Raw genomic sequence first — 23,212 nt, forward strand, 5'->3', positions numbered from 1 at the left:
TTGTGGTCATGAAAGTTATTCACATTTAAAGTTATTCATATTTGTTGGCACCGACATTAAAAGCGAAACTGTGCTCAAAGTGACCCAAGTTCGATTCCTGTATCGAACTCTATGCTGATTCCGCTCCCCTCTCTCTACTGTCCTGTCTTAGAAGTTTTAGAATCAGTTTTTCTTTTTTGTTTGAATTCAGTATTTTGTTTGTTTGATTATATATTTGATAGATAATGCATAAGTGAAACTGCCGTTATAACTTAATCATAACAATAAATTCATTATATATAGTAATTTTTTAACCATGACATTTTCAGTAATTAGTAATTTAGTTCAATTATTCTATTATTATTTCAGTTAGCAAAAACACTTTTACGTTTTTTGCACGTAAAAGAAAACTGTAAACTGTAGTTATAGTAATGTAATAATATATTATTATTAATTATAGTAATAACATTTGACTGATTCAGAAATCGTCCACTGAGCCTGGTTGACCTGCAGAGGGCAATGCAGAGCGGTGCTGTGCTGGATGGGCTGCAGTTTTCTGGTGGTGGAGGACTGGACGGTGGAGCTGAGGATGCCCTTCGCCTCCTCCCGACAGCTGTTAAAATACTGACAGAAAGAGCTTCTCACAGTGACTGGGTCCTCAGAACCAGCTGGCTCTCCCACCTTACCAAAACGTACAAACATGCAGGTATGCTGTAAAGGAAAAAGCAAGCTTTTTAATGTGTTTAATAAAGCTTTTGTTGTCCTGAGATCATATTTTTGAGACCTGGGATCATAATGGTGCTTGCAGATGCAGCTCTGATGCAGTTGGAGGCAGGATGCACAGCGCTGAAGGCCGTATTCAACAGCAAGCTTATCGGGAAAGGCAAATGTCTGGCAGAGCTCTTGCAACCACACAGCACAGGTATTTTCTGCTGAATATGATTTCATTCTGAATCCAACCACATTATTGAAGTTAAATGCATTGGGAGTGCATTCTTCATTGCCTTTTAATATTTATTTATTTATGTGTAAAAATCTGAATCATAGTTCCAAAAAACAAAACTCATATACATTTGCTGACGTGTGGAGTTCCTAAATGTTGTTTCTTCACCAGACGACTACAGGATTCTGGTCGACATGCGCTGGAACAAGCAGTACTTGGACATTTTGGCAAACACATGCAACTTTGAGGATGAGGAGAGATACATGGAATTCATGGAAGCCCTGAATGCTGTTGCCAACAGGTAAGTCCTTAGCATTTTTACCACAAAAAAATATTCCAGTGAAGTGGCAGATGTCCGGAAACGAATGGCTTATGTTTTGAAAGAATCACATTGCTGATGGACCGAGAGGAGAGTGCAGCTATTAACAGCAGTGCTGGAAACAGCTCGCCTCATAACAGCGCACTTAGACTGGCCACTTCTTTCTCAAAAGGTACACACACTCACTCCCACAGCTTTGTTAAAAATACACTTTTGACATTAGAATGAAAAAGCTTGTGTTCTGTGTCACTATTCACATTATAAAACCGGGTTTTATAGGGACGGTTGACATAGGCCACCTGCCTCATCCAGTGTTGATGCACCTGCGCTCATTCTTCGACCTGTGGGATTCATTTGTACTGGAAGCTGTGCAGTCGGGCCAGCCCTACATCTCCGACCACCTCATGTTTGAGGTCAGAATTTTATTCCAGAGAGCAAATTCATTATAGCCGTGCTGCCCCGTTCTGCAGTGGGTTTAAGGTGATGTGTCTGTGTCCAGATCCTGCAGCTGCTGCAGTGGAGGGATCGTTTCTGGCATGTGTGTAACACACTGTCTGCGGATACTCGGAGTGTGTGTGTGATGTCCCTGCACTGGCAGTGGGTGCACAAAAACCTCATTTTGCGGCTGCCTCAGCTTTTGATGGGGGATAGTGACTATGAGTGAGTAATGGCTTTATTATGTGACAGAAAAATATCATGTAATGTTCTGTAGTGTGTGTTTACATGTATGTTGTGAACGTTCATTTCAGAGGCCAACAGGAGCTACACACGATCTCCACGGCCATCCAGAACACACTTTCCAGCCCTGTGGCTGTGGCTTCTGCTCTGAAGGGCATTCAGAAGACATTAGGAAAACCACTGCCATTTAAGGTTAGGCGATTTATATCGGACACAAAGAGATTGTACCATTTTGAAACTCCATTGCACAGTGATGTTTATCTCTGTCGCTCTTTGGGTTACTCCAGATAAAACTATCATTCAAAAGTTGAAGGGATTTTCTTTTTTTATGTGAAATTCAGCTGGATGTTACTAATTGGGAAACAGTCTAGTTTATTTACTAAAAAGCCTGTTGTACACTACCGTTCGAAAGTTTGGCATTGGTATATTTGGCATTTTAAATGTTTTTTTTTTTAGAGGATTATCTTTTGCTTCCCAAAGCTCTGGTTATTTGATCGAATTTGTTTGATGCAATCTCGTAAATACTGCAAAATTGTAAAATATAATTACGATTTAAAAATAAATACATCTTTTATATCATTATAAATGTTTTTACTGCCACTTTTGAACAATTTAATTTGTTCTTGCTGAATTAAAGGTATTTTGCAAAAAATGAATTTTTTATAAAAATAAAAATAAACTAAGACAGTCTATCAAAAGTTTGAGATGTCCTTCTTTCTGTGCAGCTGGAGGCGGTGGCTGAATGTGCAGCCCGTCTGCGAGTGCTTTGCAGGGCTTTGGATGTTAGGGACCTGCGACTGGACAACAGCCTCGCATCCCTGTGGAAACAAGAGGTGTCTCGTCTCCGTGGTGTGGCCATGGGAATTGACTCCAAAGAAGCTCTACTGGAAGCTTGGGGTTTGGTGCTTCAGGCCAACATCCTGCTGGAGCCTCAGAACTCAGGTAAACTAGCCACTTACATTTTGGACAGTAATTCATAAGAACTGTGGGCACGAAGGTGTGTAGTGCTAGACCATATAACCAGCCAAACCCTGAGCGCTTAGTTTAATGACACAGAATATTCTTATCGTTCTATCCAGGGGTTCTGGAGAGGCTTGTGAGCTGTGTGGATCAGCAGCAGGGTCATATGGCTTCCTGTGGCCTGCTGGACTCTCTTTCAGAAGATAATGAAGAAGTTGGAGACAGTGCCGCCCCAGGCCGGGAGGTGTTACTGCAGCTTGCACGCAGGGCTCAGCTGTGGCCTGCACTGGAGGAGCTGGCAGTCCTTAACCAAATGAAAGTCACCACAGACCTGCTGTACCTCTCAGTCACACCAAGGTATGATTATGTCTCTCTACAAAATTATTAATTATTATAAAACAATCCATTTGGCAGGTTAATGACACTGTTATTATTATTGTTGTTATAATACTTTAAATTAGCTTTTATTTTTAATAGTTTGTTTTTTCTTTTTTATATATATATATATATATATAGATATATATAGAGAGAGATATATATATATAGATATATATATATATCTATATAGATATATATATATATATATATATAGAGAGAGATATATATATATAGATATAGATATATTTCAGTTTTAGTAATATTAGTAATTGAACTTTTCAGATTTTTTTTAATCTAATATTTACATTTCATTTCATTTGAACTTTATCTCAATTTGCTGAATGTTTTATATAAGAGTTAATTTTCATAAACAATAACACTGGAAATTGGCACTTGATTTTGTAAAGTAGGAGCTTGTAGCACAATGCTGGTAATAAGACTTTATTCATTGTTCTGTGTAATGTTTTGTTCATGTTGTTTTGCATGTTTTGGTCTACAGGAGCAGTAAGGAGGCTGAAGATGGCCTGCGCAGGTCCTTCTCTAACCATCTGCGCTTCTGTATGCAGTCGACCCCCATGAATGTCCGACAGCTGCAGCCTCTCTGGTTCCTGCTCGGCACTGAGAGGGTCTGTCAAAACACCTGTTATCATTAATGAACACAGATGATTGTTGAATTTACCTTACAAACAATAAAGTTATTTAGCTTGATCTTTACATTTATCATGCAGACTATACAAATGACCTCTGTTAAACATTCCATTTATAAATGTTATATATAAAGCATTCAGTCCTCCATTTACCGAGAAACACATGCTGCACTTGGGACTAATAATTTATTTTCAGTTCATCTCAAGTTTTCTAATCTGATCAGTCTTCTTGTAATTCCCTCCCCAGCCTGTGGAGGAGCTGCCACTGGTGTGGTGTGAGCTGCTGTCTGAGACACTCGCAGCGTTATGGAGCGGCAGCGTGACCTCCGACCCTGACCGCTGGCTGAAGTGGAATCCGCTGAACCCTGAGGAGCACATGAACTCCAGATCACTGTTGGGACCATCTGATACGGTGTGTGTGTGTTTGTAGAGGAATATATATATATATATATATATATATATATATATATATATATATATAATATTGTATTTTACAAGTAGAAATAACTTTTCTTTATAAATAACCTTGATGTGATGTCTGTTGATGTGAAGGGTCCTGGCATGCTGAGTCGTGCAGTGTGGTCCCGCTGCATGCTGGGAGTTCTGAGCAGCACTGATGCTGGTGGCCGATGGGATCCGTCAGGGTCACACTTCCTGTCATCATCACGTTTGACCCTGGGCGAGTGGAGAGAGAGAACCGGGCAGCTACAAGATCTGAATGCTGTGATCTGGGATAATATGGCTATGCCTGAGCTTGCAGACTTCAGGTAGAGACACATATCACACCTAGTTAGGGAACACGCCTTGTCAGATTTTAAATATTTGAGAACAGTATGGTATATGAATATTTATTTATTTAAATTGCAAAAATTATATAAATGTTTTTATAATTTGGTAAATGTTTAATATTTTTATAATTGTTCAAATAAACAGTTTTTGTCATTTCTGTTGTGCAGTGATTCTTTTGTAATTTTCTGTCTCTCGTTCCCTCTCTCATTCTCTGTAGATTAACTGACTGTAGGTTGCAAGGACTTGTGTTGCGTAGACAACTGCAGTCTCTCTCCGAGCTGTTGTCTCCAGGTTTACAGGAAAGCTATGCAGAATCCTGTGACAGTCTGACTGAAGGCCAGGACCCTATTTCTGCAGCCCAGGAGATTCAGATCGCCCTCAGAGAAGGCCTGCCAGAAAATCTGCTCCCAGAGGGCTTTCTAGATACCCTAGTGACATGCTTGACACAGTTTGCACACAACCGGGCACAAGATTCTGTCCAACTTGCCCGGTCTGGAGTTTTTTGGGTGAATATGGGTCTGCTGCAAATCCAAGTTTGGGCTCCACAAACAATTTTTGACCCTGCAGTGAAAAGAGCCTATAAACTCCGCTATGCACAAGAGGAGGTGAGACAAGCTTGCAAATAGAGATCTACTGCAGCCTTTCAGTTACAAGCAAATCACTTCAAGATGACTTTCTTTGTGTCTCTCAGCTTGCTTTGCTACAGGAAGAGTGGAGAGGGCGGAGTCTGTCCTCACAGCTGCTCACAGGGGCGGAGCTTGAGGAGAGTAGCACTACTGACAACTTCCAGCATCCTCGCATAAGGTAATGAATATGATATGACAGATATGAGAGATATTGAAATAGCTAGTGCTGGGCAAGGCGCATCCAAAATATATATTTTTTATATGTGTGTGTGTGTGTTTGTGTGTGTGTGTGTATATATACAGTATTGTTCAAAATAATAGCAGTACAATGTGACTAACCAGAATAATCAAGGTTTTTCGTATATTTTTTTATTGCTACGTGGCAAACAAGTTACAAGTAGGTTCAGTAGATTCTCAGAAAACAAATGAGACCCAGCATTCATGATATGCACGCTCTTAAGGCTGTGCAATTGGGCAATTAGTTGAATTAGTTGAAAGGGGTGTGTTCAAAAAAATAGCAGTGTGGCATTCAATCACTGAGGTCATCAATTTTGTGAAGAAACAGGTGTGAATCAGGTGGCCCCTATTTAAGGATGAAGCCAACACTTGTTGAACATGCATTTGAAAGCTGAGGAAAATGGGTCGTTCAAGACATTGTTCAGAAGAACAGCGTACTTTGATTAAAAAGTTGATTAGAGAGGGGAAAACCTATAAAGAGGTGCAAAAAATGATAGGCTGTTCAGCTAAAATGATCTCCAATGCCTTAAAATGGAGAGCAAAACCAGAGAGACGTGGAAGAAAATGGAAGACAACCATCAAAATGGATAGAAGAATAACCAGAATGGCAAAGGCTCAGCCAATGATCACCTCCAGGATGATCAAAGACAGTCTGGAGTTACCTGTAAGTACTGTGACAGTTAGAAGACGTCTGTGTGAAGCTAATCTATTTTCAAGAATCCCCCGCAAAGTCCCTCTGTTAAAAAAAAGGCATGTGCAGAAGAGGTTACAATTTGCCAAAGAACACATCAACTGGCCTAAAGAGAAATGGAGGAACATTTTGTGGACTGATGAGAGTAAAATTTTTCTTTTTGGGTCCAAGGGCCACAGGCAGTTTGTGAGACGACCCCCAAACTCTGAATTCAAGCCACAGTACACAGTGAAGACAGTGAAGCATGGAGGTGCAAGCATCATGATATGGGCATGTTTCTCCTACTATGGTGTTGGGCCTATTTATCGCATACCAGGGATCATGGATCAGTTTGCATATGTTAAAATACTTGAAGAGGTCATGTTGCCCTATGCTGAAGAGGACATGCCCTTGAAATGGTTGTTTCAACAAGACAATGACCCAAAACACACTAGTAAACGGGCAAAGTCTTGGTTCCAAACCAACAAAATTAATGTTATGGAGTGGCCAGCCCAATCTCCAGACCTTAATCCAATTGAGAACTTGTGGGGTGATATCAAAAATGCTGTTTCTGAAGCAAAACCAAGAAATGTGAATGAATTGTGGAATGTTGTTAAAGAATCATGGAGTGGAATAACAGCTGAGAGGTGCCACAAGTTGGTTGACTCCATGCCACACAGATGTCAAGCAGTTTTAAAAAACTGTGGTCATACAACTAAATATTAGTTTAGTGATTCACAGGATTGCTAAATCCCAGAAAAAAAAAATGTTTGTACAAAATAGTTTTGAGTTTGTACAGTCAAAGGTAGACACTGCTATTTTTTTGAACACACCCCTTTCAACTAATTGCCCAATTGCACAGCCTTAAGAGCGTGCATATCATGAATGCTGGGTCTTGTTTGTTTTCTGACAATCTACTGAACCTACTGGTAACTTGTTTGCCACGTAGCAATAAAAAATATACTAAAAATCTTGATTATGCTGGTTAGTCACATTGTACTGCTATTATTTTGAACAATACTGTATATAAGACTCACATATACAGTATAGCAGTGGTTCCCAAACCTGTCCTGGAGTACCCCCAACACTGCACGTTTTCTTTGTCTCCCTAATTAAACACATCTGATTCAACTCATCAGCTCATTAACCCATGTAATTTAATTAGGGAGTTAAAGAAACCTTGCAGTGTTGGGGGTACTCCAGGACAGGTTTGGGAACCACTGCAGTATAGCATATTTTATATATATATATAATAAAATAATATAATCTGTATATACAGTATACATGCATGTGTGTATACATTTACACAATACACACACACATTATGTAAACAAAAAACGTTTATTTTGGATGTGATTTAATTGGGATTAATCATTGTCCAGCATTAATATTTGTTATTTAATTGTTTATGATCAAATGCCCTCATTTCCAATTTCCAATTGGATGTTAAGCTCTCTTTTGTTGTTTGTGTGTGTTTGTAGGTACTTGTGGATCCGTATGCAGCAGGTGAAGGAGCAGATTTGTGAACTGAGTCGTAAACAAGCCTGCCGCCCCCCTGACCCCCAATATGGTCGCCTGTATCAGGAACTTCAGCACTACCTGTGCAGCATCGGCCAACCAGCTGCAGTGGGTGACCTGCTGTCCCACCTCCTGAAGGCCTTACAGGCCCCAAAATCAAGATTGGGAGTTCAGGGTTTGTTGAAGGAGGAGGCTGTCTGGCAGGCTTCACAGCACCGCTTTGCCCAACGGCTGGTCGAGGAGTACCCACTTTATCCTGACGTGGTTGTGCCCCTACGAGCAGCAATTTTGCAAGTGCAGCATGGCATGCGACTCCTGGCATCTCAGGTGTCCTCATCGGTGACTGCCCAACCGGGTCTGTCACGTCTCGTGTCCACTATGCTAGCTTTTCCAAGTCCAGCGGCGTCCTCTGATCTGGCCTGTGCAGACTACCTGTGTTCAAGGGATTGCTTGCACATGCTAAAGGGCCTGGGAAAGCAGTTGCCAGCAACGGAAATCAGCCGTTTGATCCCAGATCATGCAGTTTTGTTGTTGAATGCACTGCTGTACATACAGAGTCACACACTGAGTGCTGGGCATCTCAGTGCAGAGACGCAAAAACTCTTCAGACATGTTTGCCAGGTAAGATATGAAGTACAGATATACCAAATAATATAATTTCAATGTGATTTTGAATCTCAGATTTTTAATGTGGTGTTCTCTAACTTTTTAGGATAAATACATGAATAATTAAATAAATAAATAAATAATTTGTATACTAAATAAATACATAATGTGGATATGTTAAAAGTTAACTTGGTATTATTTATATACTATTTTAGTATTTATAAATATTTTATATTGCCCTTTATTTTTATGTTTTCAGTGTCATTTTCGTATTAGTTAGTTATTAGTTATAGCTTTAACTATATTTTTTATTTCTGTTTTAGTTTTAGTTTTTATTACTTTGATTGTTCAGTTAGTTGCCAAAGCATCATTTCAAATTTTTAGTTAAGTTACATTTTATGTCTGTAGAAGTTTAATTTATTTTAGCTTTATTTATGTTCTATATATACATTATGAAAATTATTTTAAATATTTTAGTTAGTTTAGTTGGTGTAGTAGATTTAGTATGAAGATATAGACGTTCTTTGTGAGAAGAATAATTATATGATAATTCGTTTTGTATGATAATTTTGGCTTTGTAACAGACTGTGATCTTTTTCCCAGGCTATAGTGAATGAATGGGACGAGCAGGAGAAGAGAGCGAGAGAAAAAGAGCAGATGGAAGCCAGTCTGTACCGCAGTCGCTCTCGTCTGCATGGGACAGGGCTTACAGAGGACCAACAGGAAGAGAGAGAGTTCAGACGCTCTTTCCCGTCTTACCACAAGGTAAACATGGAATAAAAGAGTCAAATGCAAGTTTTTTGCAAATGCAAGTGGGGTATAATTGATTTACACACATTTGCATGTTTTGTTGCACTCTCTATTGTTGTCAGATCGGTAAGAGTTTGTCTTTGGATCAATAATGTGGTGTTGTTGTTTTTCACAGGATTTTGCTGATATCACTTCAGAACCTAGTCTTGATCAGCCAATAATCATTGAGGATGACGATGATGCAGATCTGGAGTCGTCGTCTAGTGAGACGTGCAGCTTCCTGTTGGCCAGCAGCATGAACACAGTGGTTCAGGTCCATCAGAGACTCTGTTTGTCTTATGCTCAGTCACTATGGTACCAACCCAGCCCTCCAACCAATCACAGCAAAGACCACATCAGTGCCCTGGTTTCATCATATCAAATCACAGCTCCACTGATAGCCCGCTTCTACCATCTAATGGGTATGAAGGCATGATTTTAAACCAATCAGAAAACCTCTGCCCCCACATATCTCATCATCTGATCTTTCCCTGTTTATCCCTTTCTCTCTCAGATTGTGAAGTGGACCCTAAATTGATGGGCTCTCAGCTTCTCCTCAGTACTCTGCTCCAGAACACTGTGAGCGGTTCTGGAGGTCCAGCTGGACTGATTCTGCAGAGCAATGGGCCGTATGACTTCTACAGAGACCCCAACATGAGTCAGGCCCGGATCTGCCTCCCAGCGCTAGAACAGCTGAGTAAGGCTGTGAGACAGCGCCTGAGCGACTGGCCCGAACACCCTGCACTTGTTCAGGTGAGAGAGACCGCTACGTCACTGTCATTGCAATGATATGTTTCAGGTTTTTTGAAATTGGGTTGAAGGGACCCCCAAAGGAACGTAAGGAAAAAAATAAGAGGAAAGAAAAAATTTAACAAAATGTACACTATTGTTCAGCATTTGAAGTGAAGTGAAGTGACATTCAGCCAAGTATGGTGACCCATACTCAGAATTTGTGCTCTGCATTTAACCCATCCGAAATGCACACACACAGAGCAGTGAACACACACACACACACTGTGAGCACACACCCGGAGCAGTGGGCAGCCATTTATGCTGCGGCGCCCGGGGAGCAGTTGGGGGTTCGATGCCTTGCTCAAGGGCACCTAAGTCGTGGTATTGAAGGTGGAGAGAGAGCTGTTCATGCACTACCCCCACCCACAATTCCGTCCGGCCCGAGACTAGAACTCACAACCCTTCGATTGGAAGTCCAACCCTCTAACCATTAGGCCACGACTCCCCACAATTTGGAGCTGATGTTGTTGAAAGTCTGTTACGCTCATTTATCAGAATGAAAATACAGTACAATACAGAAGTATTATAAAATGTGATTACAATTTAAAATAACTGCTTTCTATTTTAATATATTTTATATTTTAATATATTTTATATCTCTCTTTTGTATTATGTGTTGCAGATCATCATGGTAATAGAGAGGATATTGGCGTTTGGTCTTTCCAGCCCTCTAGCAAAGTTCCTAAACGGTCTGGAGATCCTGCTCAGCAAATCACAGGTATGGGAATCAGCTCATACACTACTCAGTAGTTTACTGACCGTTTTGTGCACAGCTTAGGTCATCAGTTTCAGATATCAGTTTTTGAGCAGTATTTCTCTCATTCTTCCTCACAGGACTGGGAAAACAATGCTAGCCGGGCAGTGTCTCTTAGGAATGAGCTGGAAGCTATCACACAGCTCATCATTCAGTGGAGAAAACTTGAGCTCAAGTAAGTTATGAAACCGCCTTAAACTGAAGGTGATGGTAAAAGCTTAAGTTGCTTTCATCTGCTATATAGAGGTCTAATTGGTTTTTAACTATTGTATGTCTGCAGCTGCTGGTCAAGCAGCCTAGATAACGCACAGAAGCGCCATGCTGAGAATTCAACCAAGCACTGGTTGTCCATTTACCAACTCATAGAGAGATACCTACAGGAGCAGAGGACAGACACCAGACCCGGTGACTGAAATGCACACACACACATATGTGTATATATATATATATATTGTAGTAATAAAATGTTTCATCCTATGCTTTGTATTGTACAATAAATGATTGCTCACATTTTATCTGTTAGTATTGAATGACATTTTTCTTTCCCAATAGATGATGGTGTGGAGAATCTTTCCCTCTCGTCAGTCTCATCCACACTGCAGGCCTTCATTGAAGGCTCCACTTTAGGAGAGTTTTCTGTTCGCTTGTCCATGCTGCTTGGTTTTCACTGCCATGTACTGCTGGCTCCCAAACAGGAAGGACTCGGTAAGAGAAATCTGGATTACAGCATATCCATAGGGACAGAACAACACATATACAATGTTGTAACAGTACAGTTTGTTTTCTTTTGACTTCAATGGTACTTTGTGTATTAGTGCTGCTGTGTGAAGAAATGATGGCTATGCAGGGCTGCGTTTCCTAAAAGCATCATAAGCCTACGTTGATCAGAGCTCCATTGATTTCAATAGGTCTACGATGTACTTAGACTTACAGTGTTTTTAGGAAATGCAGCTCAGGCCAAATTAAATTAATGACTTCTTCCTTTTATCCTCACAGACTCGCTCTGCAGTTTGCTGTGGAATCTCTATAAATATTACACGCAGTTCTCCGAGAGCATCCAGGCCAAGATCACCCAGCTGAGGTCCCCTATAGAGAAAGAGCTCAAAGTAGGGGGAACCAGAGCAAGCAAGACTACCATCAGATGTCATTTTGTCTCCTTTTGTTGAGTTAATATTATGTTTATCTTGACGCCTATAGGACTTTGTCAAAATCTCCAAGTGGAATGATGTCAGTTTTTGGTCCATCAAGCAGTCGGTGGAGAAGACACATAGGTGAGGCTGATTGACTGAACGTTACACTACCCTTCAAAAGTTTGGGGTCATACATTTTAAGTTTATTAAAACACAAAACAGTTATTTTAAACTGTAATAATACCTTCTTTCCGTTTGACAATATAAATGTAGTCTCTGTGAGCATAAAAGTCTTCAAAATCATAAAAAAAGTGAAAATGTCATTATTCATCAGCATGGTTACTGTACATTTCAGCACTAGACTAGTTGGGACTTGTATATTTTACATGTTGCTAAAACAGTAGGTTTCAAACTGGCTATGATGGTTTAAAAAATAAAGATATGACATTGTGTCTGTGATCAGGACCCTGTTTAAGTTTGTGAAGAAGTTTGAGGCGGCACTGAAGGAGCCGTGTTCACCGTGTCTGGTGGAGCAGGGCAGTAGCAGCAGCATGGATGACGTGGATTCACAGTCCGAGGAGACTTCTCTTCACAGGGTTCATCGAGCTCTGAGAGCTGCCCTGTCTGGAAAGGGCCGGGATCTGCAGGTAACAGAACCTCAAGCTGAAGTTTCAGCCCTGTCCAAACATTCTACAGGATTTTCTGTTATTGAACAACTCTATTGTCCTTATCCTGATCATCATGGTGTTTCTTTTTGTAACAAAGTTGTATTTCAAACACTTTTAATGCATCAGGCTGATGGTCCAGAGGAACTCTCATCTGATAAAGAGCCCTCGTCTCTCCAAGCCCGTCTGCCTGCCCTCACCAGGAAGATGAAAAAGTTGTGTGTTCAACTGGTAAAGAAGACCCCTCTGCCTGAGCTCTCAGAAGACCTGGATCAGTTCACAGGTATCACTGTTTGCCTTCAAATAAAGCCTGAGAACTTCATAGAGGAGTTTATTTTGTGTTTTTATTATTAAACTAGATTGTTTTATGCTGTCATATTTGCTGTCCTCGGGCTAATAGAGCTTACTTAACATGTTTGTGGCTTGTTAGAGGCATACTTGAGGGTGTATGAATTTTGTATATCTCTTATTAATGCAAAAACTTAACTTTTTTCCAATTTGTTTTTGTTCCAGCTGAGATAATTACCAATGTGCAGGCCCTGCAGAGCCTGACGGTGGACCGCAGCATGGAGCAGGAGAAGCAAAAGGCAGAGGTGAAGCACATCCATCTGCAGAAACAGAGAGCACTGGCTGATCTCTTCAAGATGCTGGCACAAATCGGTCAGTCCGAGTCATTTCATGTTTGTGTTAGAAAATTGATTTATAAATCAAGGTTCTTTTATTTGATGTGTTCAAAAATGGATTCCTTTTTCTACAATCTTGAAGTGTATGCAGACAGCAGATTTATTGAGTTTTGTTTCTGTCCAGGTCTGTCCTACCGTAAGGGTCTTGCCTGGGGTCATACAGCAGACCCAGATGAGACGATGTGTCTGCAGCCCATGGAGATGAAGATAGCCCTGTCTGCGGTCAAGACACAGGACAACACGGCGGACACGTATGTAACCAGCATCTACAGACTAGCACCTGTCATAGAGTTTAGAGTCCGAGCCTTATTTTGATAGTAATAATGTTCACAGGTTATTTGTGGAGATGATGGATGCGTGGGAAGGTTGTGAGAAGTACTTCTATCGATCCTGGGCCAGACGCAACGCCTTGCTGACGGCATTACAAGGCGCTGTTAAGGTGAGGGCCTCAAACTGATCTAATGAGCCAAATTAAATATCTTCATTAGATTTAAAGTTGTATTGTGGTCCTCTGAGTGCTGCAGTGCTGATTTTTTTTTTTTTTATTCTTGCTTTGTCCTTCTAGGAGCTTGGGCTGGGCAATATACAACGATGTAGAGGTTTCTCTTCTCACCTGTTTAAACTTTTGCTGAAGCAAAGAGGAAGACTTGCAGGACTCACAGAGCACTGGGTCCAACTCCGGTACTGCCCTTTCAAGATTCATTAGAATCATTCAGATATTAACCAGCATAACGGTTTTCTACATTTTGAATGATCCACTTAAATACTGTATTTTCTGTTTGCATGTTATCTGATTCTTTTCACTTTAAAACAACAGGAAGTTGATTGAGACTATCCAGAGCATCAAGTCTAACACGCACTGCTCTGAAGATGATGTCAGCGGTCTCCCTCCTCAGAAGCCTCTCCAGCACTGGATCACCAGAGCTCAGTCTTCAGTGCTGCACTGCTCTGTTGCTCTGCAGCAGCTCTCGTGGATCCTCCAGTGCTGTCCTGAAGGTTCTTCTGCAGCCCCTGCTGAGGCCAGGGAGGGGGAGGTCATGCAGGGTCAGGCCACACTGAGCCACCCGTCTCCCATGCCCCCGCACATCCAGCCACAGGCGTGTCTGCTGCGGAGAGGGGAGCAGGCTTGGAAAGAGGTGCAGCAGAAGCTGGAGAACCTAACGAAGGAAGTGAAAGACCTGAAAGAGAAGCTGGATGGATTGGCCCTGGAATCCACTGAAAGAGTTGTCCATAGCTGGTAAGTAAGAGACACACGTCACATTTGATTTGAGCTGTTCAGATTTAAAATGTTGTTTTATTTTATTTATTTCCTTAAGCTTGATTTATTTTGTTATATTTTATAGGCCTGAGGAAAGTCATAATTAAAAATGTTGGGGTAATTTCTATGGTGAATTTAAGTAATTAATGTACATTTTTTGTTTTTTGTTTTAGTCTAGAAAAATCCTCACTAAGAATTTTGGAAACATTTCTGGAGTGAAATTCGTTTTGATTTTGATTTTATTTAATTTTTTAGGCCTAGAAAAGTCAAAAATGTTTTGTATTTACATTGTTGTTTGTTTGTTTGTTTGCTCTCTTTTCAACATATATTTTTTTTTTTTTTTTTTACTTGAAGTCCTCAGTAACAGTGTCATGGATATTTTTATATTTCGTTCTCAACTCCGTTCTTAACCCTTCACCCTTTCGATGTAAATTATACGTCAACATTTATCACCTGTCTCCTCCTTATAGGGATCACTTCACACTTTGCTGTTCCTCCCTGGACCGGCTAGGCATCGTGGTGGGTCAGATGCCGGCTCTAGAACAACTCTTTATTCCTGATGGTGTTCCGGTCCTCCGTACCCAGCCTGCCCTCATCTGCGGTCTCCAGGCCACAAGGAAAGAGGTGGAGACCTGTCTCACGGAGTTCACCACCTGGAAGACTCGCCTGCTCTCTATCAGACAGTCACAGAAACGTAAGTGCACAGTTTCTACAGACCTTAGACATGTCCGGTTCCTTACTTCCTCTTTCAATACACTGACACCATATTGCTTGTTATTACTAACTAAAACTGATACAAATATTTTTTTTTAATAAAATATAAATATTAGATGGTAAAACTTAAACACTGAAAATTAAATAAACTAGGTCTATATTGATCTAGTTTTACCCTTTTCTTTTTTCTTGTCTGCAAGGAGGACGCTCGCATCCGTTCCCTGCTGAGTTCTCCAGGCAGCTGGAGAAAACTATAAATATGGTTCTGTGTGCGGTTCAGACGCTTGTTAAGAGGAAGGAGAAGGAAAAAGCAGAGGATCAGCAGTCAGAAAGCAAGAAAGGTGGGAATTCAGCCAGGATTTCACACAGCTCATGTTCGAGGGAATGTGTGTGTGTGTGTGTGCTCATTTTCTGTGTGCATCTCTAGAGAGTGACTCAGAGGTGGCAGAGGAGCTCTTGAAACCGGGACACTTGAGCAGGTTACTGGAAGAAGACCTGAGTGGAGATGTGTCCAGTCTCTCGTTACCAGAGATCAATGAAGTCGTAACAGAGCTGCTGGAGAGACTTGGATCACACCGGGATGACTGTCAGCCCCACCAACTACTGGTCAGTCGCACACATACATAAACCGTTTTATCTGCAAACAGATTACGTCTGAAAATAACTGTGGATATGTCTGTTTTGAATATTGAAGGAACTAAAAGAGGCATGTAGGGGTGTTGTGCGTTTGGAGCCCATGCTGTGTCTGTACTCGGAGCTGGTGAGGTATTATCTGGCTGTAATGATGGGAGCTCACCGTACCACAGGAAAGCTGCTGTCCGTCCTCGCTAACATCTTCACTGAACTCGCACAGAAGGTATACTGTCACGTGCTTTCCCTCACTGCTCACTGGAGCCTTTCTGAAACAGAATGGTTCAATCTGAAAAGCTACTGTTTGCTAAATTATTAAGATTGTCTTTAAAACCACTTTGGCCCTGCAAAACATTTAATAGTGCTTTTTTTTTTTTTTTTATCTTTTTGTTACTCTGTCCTTCTGTCTTCTCTTTCTCTCCCTCTCTCTGCTTTCACTCTACAGGGTTTCTGTCTGCCCCAGGAGCTGCTGGGAGGAGGAGACGGCGAGGGAGCCACAGAGTTCCATGATTATGAGGGTGGAGGAATAGGAGAAGGTGAAGGAGTAAAAGACGTCAGTGACAAAATCGAGAACGAGGATCAGGTACATTAGTAGGAGTAAACCACTGTTAAAGAAAGCATTTGAACATTTAAATGATCTGAAATCTGGAGTTAAACTGAATTGGTATTGAAGTTACGTTTTACGCTATACTGAATTCTCACTTGAGTTGAAATTAAATTCTGAACTTGATTGAAATTTAAAAACTGGAATGGCATAAAAATGAATTTCTGAACTGAAATCTAAATTTCTGAACCTTTGCCCTTTGTACAGGTTGAAGACACCTTCCAGGAGGGTCAGGACAAGAAGGAGGAGGAGCAAAACAAACAGGATGTTAAAGAAGAGGACAATGCCATTGAGATGTCTGAAGACTTTGATGGAAAGATGCATGACGGCACAGAACAAGAGCCAGGTGACTGTATTTACTGTTAGTCAGATTGAACTGAAAATGTTTTTTTAGCAGGTGCAAATAGTACAATATAAAACTTGAATTTCACAATCAATCAAAGAATTAGAAAAAACATAATGACATGAATCTCTTGTCTCCTGTTTAGGGGAGGATGAAGAAGACTCTGATAAGGAAGAGGATGAGGAGCTGGATAAGAAGATGGGGGATCTGGGTGACGGTCAGACAGATACTCTGGACGAGAGAATGTGGGGAGATGAAGAGGATGATGAGGATGATGCTGACAGCGATAAAGAGGAAGAGTCTGGTCCAGGAATGGATCAGGGAGAGTCAGAGCTGGTGGCAAAGGATGACAACACGGATGCTGGAGAGTCAAACAAAGATAAGAACCAGGACAAAGATCACCTGAAAGATGAGGAAGAAAAGGAGAAAATCCATGAACAGCTGGATGAGGTCAGTCTTGCACCGGTTTTTAATTTATTTAGACAGGACAGTGTAAAACAAACCGGAAACAATGTGAAGGAGATGGATGAGGGGGATTGGCAAGGATCCATGAGCTGGGATTCAAACTCATGACGCCCATATCAATCTTCACCATTTCTTTCCCTCAATATCAAAACTGTGAACCCAGTGGAAGAGAGCATAGTAAAATGTTTATAACAACATGTTCATGTATGTTTGTGTATTTGTGTGTGTGTGTGTGTTTGTAGCGTGAGTTTGATGAAAATGAAGTAGACCCGTACCACGGTAAGCAGGAGAAGGCGGCAGAACCTGAAGCCATGGATCTGCCAGATGATCTCAACCTGGATGAAGATGGCAAGGATGAAGAGGGAGGGAAGGAGACGGTATGTTCAGTATTCAGGCATCTCCTCTAACAGATATATTACCATTCAAAACTTTAGGGCTGCGAATATTTGGTCATGTTTTTGAAAGAAGACTCTTATGCTCACCAAGGCTGCATCGAAAATACAGCAAGAACACTAATATCTAAAATATATTTAGTGTTACATGATCCTTCAGAAAGAATTGTAATATCATGATCATTTGTTGTTCAAGAAATAGTTTGCTGCTTATTTGTTTTGTTGGAATAATGAGGCATTTTTTCATGATTCTTTGATTAATAAGAAGTTCAAAAGAGCAACATTCATTTGAAATAGAAATCTTTTGTAACGTTATTTATAAATGCCTTTATTATCACCTTTAATCTATTAAATGCATCCTAATGGGAAATGAACTAATCCCAAACTTTTGAACAGCAGTGTACATGTGCTATAAAATTGGTTTAACTGTAATTATTCTTAATTTGAGCTTTGTTTTTCACACACTTATTCCTTTTGTTTCAGAGGAGAATCCATTTGATATAGATGACAAACTCATGGAGGTGGATGAGAACAAGGAAGAAGAGAAAGATGGGTCGGAGGAAGGTGGAGAAGAGATGACCGATGAGCAACAAGAAGGACAGACAGAGGAGCAGGGAGAAGAAGACAAAGCAGAAGAGAAGGAAGGAGCAGACAAATCAGAGAATCAAGAGTCTGAAACGGATGAAAGAGGAGAGAATGAAGAAGAGGAGAAAGAGGAGGAGGAGAAAAATAAAGGACAGGAAGAAGGGCGAGATGAGAACACGTCTATTCCAGCCGATCAAGGGCAAACACCAAAGGTGTGTTGTCCGAAAGTAATTTGTTATGGAAATGTGTAGTTATACGAACATGCAGAGGAAAAAGACTCACCTAATCTGACATTTCACAGGAGGAAGAGGACAAGGGTGAGGATGATGATGATGAAGCACAGATGGAATCTGCAGAGAGGAAGGAACATGCGTCAGATGGACAGACAGGAGAGGAGAACGTCCAGAGTGAGACCGCAGTAGAGCTGGCTGGAGCTGCGTCAGAGAGAGACCAGGCGAAGGAGGTGTGCAAGTGTCAGCCTTACTAAAAAAATACTACTCTTTAATCAAAAACATTATGCCCATTAATGAAGGGACAGTACTTGTCTCATCAGTCTCGTGTCACTCACATGAGACTGCATCAATTAGCAAACAACAACGATCCAACAATCCAATCGGTTATCAGTTCCCATTAGATGTGAAGTCCCCTTTCACTCAGATATACTTAACAATAGGGCCTGGAATATTTCAATTGAATCTGTAAATGAAATTTCTATAGTCAGTATAAAATTGTTGTCAGTTTTGGAGCTCAGTTGAGTAAATGCTTTATGTAAATGATCCACATCCACAGGAGGATGGCAGCGGGGCCGCAGACGCCAGTCAGTCTGAGGGGCACGACTCCAAGCTGATGGCCAGCATGAGTTCACAAAAAGAGAGGCAGAGAAACACGCAGGTCAGTGTTTCACTTCACCATTATTTGCTCAGTTATTTCATTGTGGTATTTTGTCTTGTTGCTGAGAACAGTGCAGTTTTCAAATCACAACATAAAGGCACAAAGTGTAAAATATAGAAAAGCTGTCTCAAAGCCTCTCTTATTTATTTTTTTTATTTTTTTTACCAGAGCTTCAAACGCAAACCTGGAAAGGCAGATAATGAACGCTCAATGGGAGATTATAATGAGCGTGTGAATAAACGTTTGCGTACGGTTGACAACAGAGAGGAGAAAACACAAGATCAGTCTCAGCCCAACACACAGCAGGAGTCTGACCTGTACGAGCACATTAAACACGGAGAGGAGAGATACGATGCCCAGACATATGGTGAGGAGCTGTTTTCAGTTTGTGTAAAGTGCACACCAAATACTTAACTTTTTTTAATTCAGACAGGTTTGAATCTGCCCTGCAATGAATTCCATTCCATGTAAACAGTCTCTGACTATCTTGTTCATAGATGCTGCCAGTGCAGAACAGCAGAAGCCAGCTGGTGTGAAACAGGAAGAGGAGGATGAAGAAGAAGACATTGCAATGGATGTGGAGGAAGAAAAGGACCTGCAAGCTGTTGAAGCCCAGGAGCTTAAACCTGAGAAGCTCGACGACAACAAAGCTTCTCAGAAAGGTGGAATATTAACATCCATCAACTGTGTGTGCACACACATGTAACCTGTGTGTCCATGGTTAACGTCCATCCATTCTCTATCAGGTTTGGAGTGTGGGGACTTGGAGGCACAGAAACAGGCCAGTGAAGAAGAAAAGGAGAAGCCAGAGACACAGAGGAGCAGTAATGAAGAAGAGATGAAGGAGAGGAGTGATGAGTCCACCATCCACACTGTGCCTGAATTACTCATGGACATGCAAACGGTATGTTGATTTATGCTTACTCCAGCAGGTTCGTTTGTCTTAATTAAATTAATACTGTAATTTAGCAAGGATGCATAAATGAAGCATAAGTGAGAGTTAAGACATTTATAATGTTGCTTATTATCTAAGTTATATCATTTTTAAACCATCTAATCATGAAGTTGTTTCTTGATCAGCAAATCAGCATATTAGACTGATTTCTGAAGGATCATGTGACTCTGAAGACTGGGGTAGTAGCGTAACTTTGCTATCACTGGAATGAATTTCAATATGAAACCGAAAACGGTTATATTATTTCACAATATTACTGTTTTTACTGTATTTTTTTATCAAATTAATGCTGCCATGATGGGCAAACCGCTTTATTACATTCAGCATATATATTTGTGTTCGATCAGGCACCATTGAAGAACCCAGAAGAGCTGAGAAGAGAGATGGAGCTGCAGTTGGAGGCCTGGCAGAGACAGACTTTAGGATCCCAGGAAGAGGTGACATCATAACACCAGTCACATGACAACGGAGTTTCTTCTCTTCTTCTCACATATTGAAACTGTAATAAATCAATATAATTCATTAATCCATTTCTTTGTTGTTGTTGTTTTTGTCCTTCAGGAGAGTGCGGCAGCAGCGCTGTGGCATCAGTACCAGGCCCTGACGTCTCTTCTGTCCCAGCAGCTCTGTGAGCAGCTCCGGCTTGTCCTGGAGCCCACACAGGCTGCCAAACTCAGGTCTGTCCTTTACCTTCCCATCCAACCTCAAAAGAAGCATTTATACTTTACGAATGATCATTTAAAGGAGTGTCTTCTCCGATGTCGTTCTTTCATTGGTTCAGACCCTCAACATTTGGGTTTTCTTTCAGTTCTCCTCAACAGTTTTCCATTAACACTATTTCATGATCCTGCACAGGGGAGACTTCCGCACAGGCAAACGGTTGAACATGCGCAAGGTCATTCCTTACATCGCCAGTCAGTTCCGCAAGGATAAGATCTGGCTGAGGAGAACAAAACCCAGTAAGAGAAACTACCAGATCTGCCTGGCCGTGGATGACTCCTCCAGTATGGTGGACAACCACTCCAAACAGGTACAGTTTCCCAAAATCACGTTAGATATTAAATGTAGTCTTAACATATTATATTTTTTACAGTTATTCTCAATAGTGACAGCCCTAATTTAAACCTGTTCATTATGCAAAGATGTGTTACCCTATTTATTTAAATTAATATTGTATTTGATATCGTGTGTGTCTCTGTAGCTGGCATTCGAGTCGGTTTCAGTCATAGTGAATGCTCTCACACTTTTGGAAGTTGGTCAGGTGGCTGTGTGCAGGTGAGTTCAGTTTTTTTTTTACTCTTACGGCCGAGCAATATTGGAGCAAAGATTCTCAGTTTTTCTATTTTTGCTTGAATAAATGAATTAATGCATGCCCACAAACTCATTTATCCTTCTTTTAATTCACTTGCTGTAGTTTTGGAGAGAGTGTCCAGCTGCTCCATCCCTTCCATCAGCAGTTTAATGACCAAACAGGAGCAAAAATACTGCGTCTCTGTCAGTTCCAGCAGAAAAAGACCAGAATAGCTCAAGTAAATATCTCAATGGTCTTGATTTTGTTTCTTTTTAATGTTTTCTGTTACATTTATTTGCATTATCTTGTTGTATGTTTAAACTGATGACTGTCAGATTCTATCCCACTGAAAATTAAAAGCATTTGGCATATTTTACCTTTCAGTTTTTAGAGACTTCGACAAATATGTTCATGGCAGCCAAACAGCAGACCCCTGGCTCAACAAATACTGGTAAAATAATTGATCGCACTGATTTGAACAAAGCAGCCCTTAGCTATGAGTTTTCTTTCTGATCTAATGCATGTCTTTGATTTGTTTCATTTTTCCTCTTAACAGAAACATCTCAGTTACTGCTAATAGTATCTGATGGTCGCGGTTTGTTCTTAGAAGGGAAAGAGAGAGTGGCAGCTGCCGTTCAGGCTGCTCGCAGCGCAAACATCTTTGTCATATTTGTAGTGCTGGATAACCCAAACTCCAGGGTGAGGATTCTGAGTGATCCCCATGATTTCTTTTTTTTTACATTTACATTTTAATGTTTTTTTTTTTTTTTTTGCATTTATGAATTTTATTTAAATTTAATTAAAAATTGTTAGAATTATATATATTATAATATAATTACTAATATACATAATTAAAATAATAAAATATACATTCTTAATTTCAATGTTTAAATTTAATATATGAATCTCTCCATGTTAGGATTCCATATTGGATATCAAAGTACCCATATTTAAAGGGCCGGGTGAGCTGCCGGAGATTCGGTCCTACATGGAAGAATTCCCCTTCCCCTTCTACATTATCTTGAGAAATGTGAATGCCCTCCCAGAGACACTCAGTGATGCTTTGAGACAGTGGTTCGAGCTCGTCACAGCCACAGACCAGTAATGGACACATGGAAGCAAATTAAGAGGGGCCAGAAGACAAAATTGTAAAATTGAAGCTCCACTGCTGCTAGTCGTCCCAAACATCAGTGCACACAGCACACCCACAAAAACATTAGAGAGGCTGCTGTACATGTGCCTTTTTAATTTTTTTGAATTTTGTAGGTTGATTGAAGTGGTTTCTCTTTTTTCAACACCACATTCACCAGGAATTGTTTTCCAGTTGTTACCATCAGTCAACTTTGCACATCTTTTATTTTATTTTTTTCTTTAACTGCAAGGAAATGTGATGCCCGTGTGTGGAAAAACATCAGTTGAACTGACTGAATGTTGACTGAAGGGATCTCCAACCCAGGAGGATTTCCCACCCCCTTTTTTGTCCTGTATTCATCCAGTATGTGTATGTGACTTTTCGTGTCAATGGCACTGGCAATGTTTGATAATATCATATGCATAAAAGTCCAATTACATGTTAGTAATCACTTCCAGACCCATTTATGGTATCCCAAAAAACTATGTGCCTTTACAAAAACCATGTTCCCATCTAGACGGTTCTCAATTACAACTTTGGTACTGATTCATCACCCACACTGTATATTTGAAGGATTCTGACTACTGAATCACTGGCTATTTCGCCTTTACAACCAGAAGCACAATTTCTGCAAGTGAAGGAAACTTTTTGAAATCTGTTCTAAATCATCTGTGATTTCAAACACTTCTATATCCTACAGATCTTAGATATTTAACCTCATAGCCGATAGCTGCATCTAGACATATCTAGTTTTAAACATTTCATTTTGAAGTATTTTGATTCAGTTAC

At 40.6% G+C, this 23,212-nt stretch overlaps 1 protein-coding gene across 1 annotated transcript in view; it reads left to right on the forward strand.

The window, feature by feature from the left end:
* The window catches only part of LOC113037938 (midasin-like), a 38,703-nt gene extending 15,840 nt beyond the window's left edge, over positions 1 to 22,863 (forward strand). The window contains 53 exon segments of the mRNA XM_026195252.1: positions 462 to 685; positions 788 to 901; positions 1,094 to 1,223; positions 1,307 to 1,413; positions 1,521 to 1,654; positions 1,741 to 1,901; positions 1,991 to 2,111; positions 2,645 to 2,861; positions 2,999 to 3,236; positions 3,757 to 3,883; positions 4,152 to 4,316; positions 4,457 to 4,671; positions 4,911 to 5,298; positions 5,385 to 5,497; positions 7,708 to 8,365; positions 8,954 to 9,115; positions 9,276 to 9,561; positions 9,654 to 9,892; positions 10,554 to 10,649; positions 10,766 to 10,860; positions 10,966 to 11,090; positions 11,238 to 11,390; positions 11,682 to 11,791; positions 11,883 to 11,956; positions 12,279 to 12,462; positions 12,610 to 12,763; positions 12,994 to 13,140; positions 13,288 to 13,414; positions 13,497 to 13,602; positions 13,729 to 13,844; positions 13,981 to 14,400; positions 14,892 to 15,115; positions 15,336 to 15,476; positions 15,563 to 15,741; positions 15,830 to 15,991; positions 16,211 to 16,348; positions 16,577 to 16,715; positions 16,858 to 17,162; positions 17,420 to 17,563; positions 18,055 to 18,366; positions 18,456 to 18,617; positions 18,944 to 19,045; positions 19,214 to 19,412; positions 19,543 to 19,707; positions 19,792 to 19,949; positions 20,348 to 20,437; positions 20,562 to 20,677; positions 20,856 to 21,030; positions 21,202 to 21,275; positions 21,415 to 21,529; positions 21,676 to 21,742; positions 21,848 to 21,990; positions 22,211 to 22,863. Coding sequence (XP_026051037.1) covers positions 462 to 685; positions 788 to 901; positions 1,094 to 1,223; positions 1,307 to 1,413; positions 1,521 to 1,654; positions 1,741 to 1,901; positions 1,991 to 2,111; positions 2,645 to 2,861; positions 2,999 to 3,236; positions 3,757 to 3,883; positions 4,152 to 4,316; positions 4,457 to 4,671; positions 4,911 to 5,298; positions 5,385 to 5,497; positions 7,708 to 8,365; positions 8,954 to 9,115; positions 9,276 to 9,561; positions 9,654 to 9,892; positions 10,554 to 10,649; positions 10,766 to 10,860; positions 10,966 to 11,090; positions 11,238 to 11,390; positions 11,682 to 11,791; positions 11,883 to 11,956; positions 12,279 to 12,462; positions 12,610 to 12,763; positions 12,994 to 13,140; positions 13,288 to 13,414; positions 13,497 to 13,602; positions 13,729 to 13,844; positions 13,981 to 14,400; positions 14,892 to 15,115; positions 15,336 to 15,476; positions 15,563 to 15,741; positions 15,830 to 15,991; positions 16,211 to 16,348; positions 16,577 to 16,715; positions 16,858 to 17,162; positions 17,420 to 17,563; positions 18,055 to 18,366; positions 18,456 to 18,617; positions 18,944 to 19,045; positions 19,214 to 19,412; positions 19,543 to 19,707; positions 19,792 to 19,949; positions 20,348 to 20,437; positions 20,562 to 20,677; positions 20,856 to 21,030; positions 21,202 to 21,275; positions 21,415 to 21,529; positions 21,676 to 21,742; positions 21,848 to 21,990; positions 22,211 to 22,396 — 9,202 coding nt within the window. The 3' untranslated portion in view covers positions 22,397 to 22,863.
* Positions 22,864 to 23,212: the final 349 nt, after the last annotated feature.

Source organism: Carassius auratus, chromosome 20 (genome assembly GCF_003368295.1).
Source record: "Carassius auratus strain Wakin chromosome 20, ASM336829v1, whole genome shotgun sequence".
NCBI classification, from domain to species: Eukaryota; Metazoa; Chordata; class Actinopteri; order Cypriniformes; family Cyprinidae; genus Carassius; species Carassius auratus.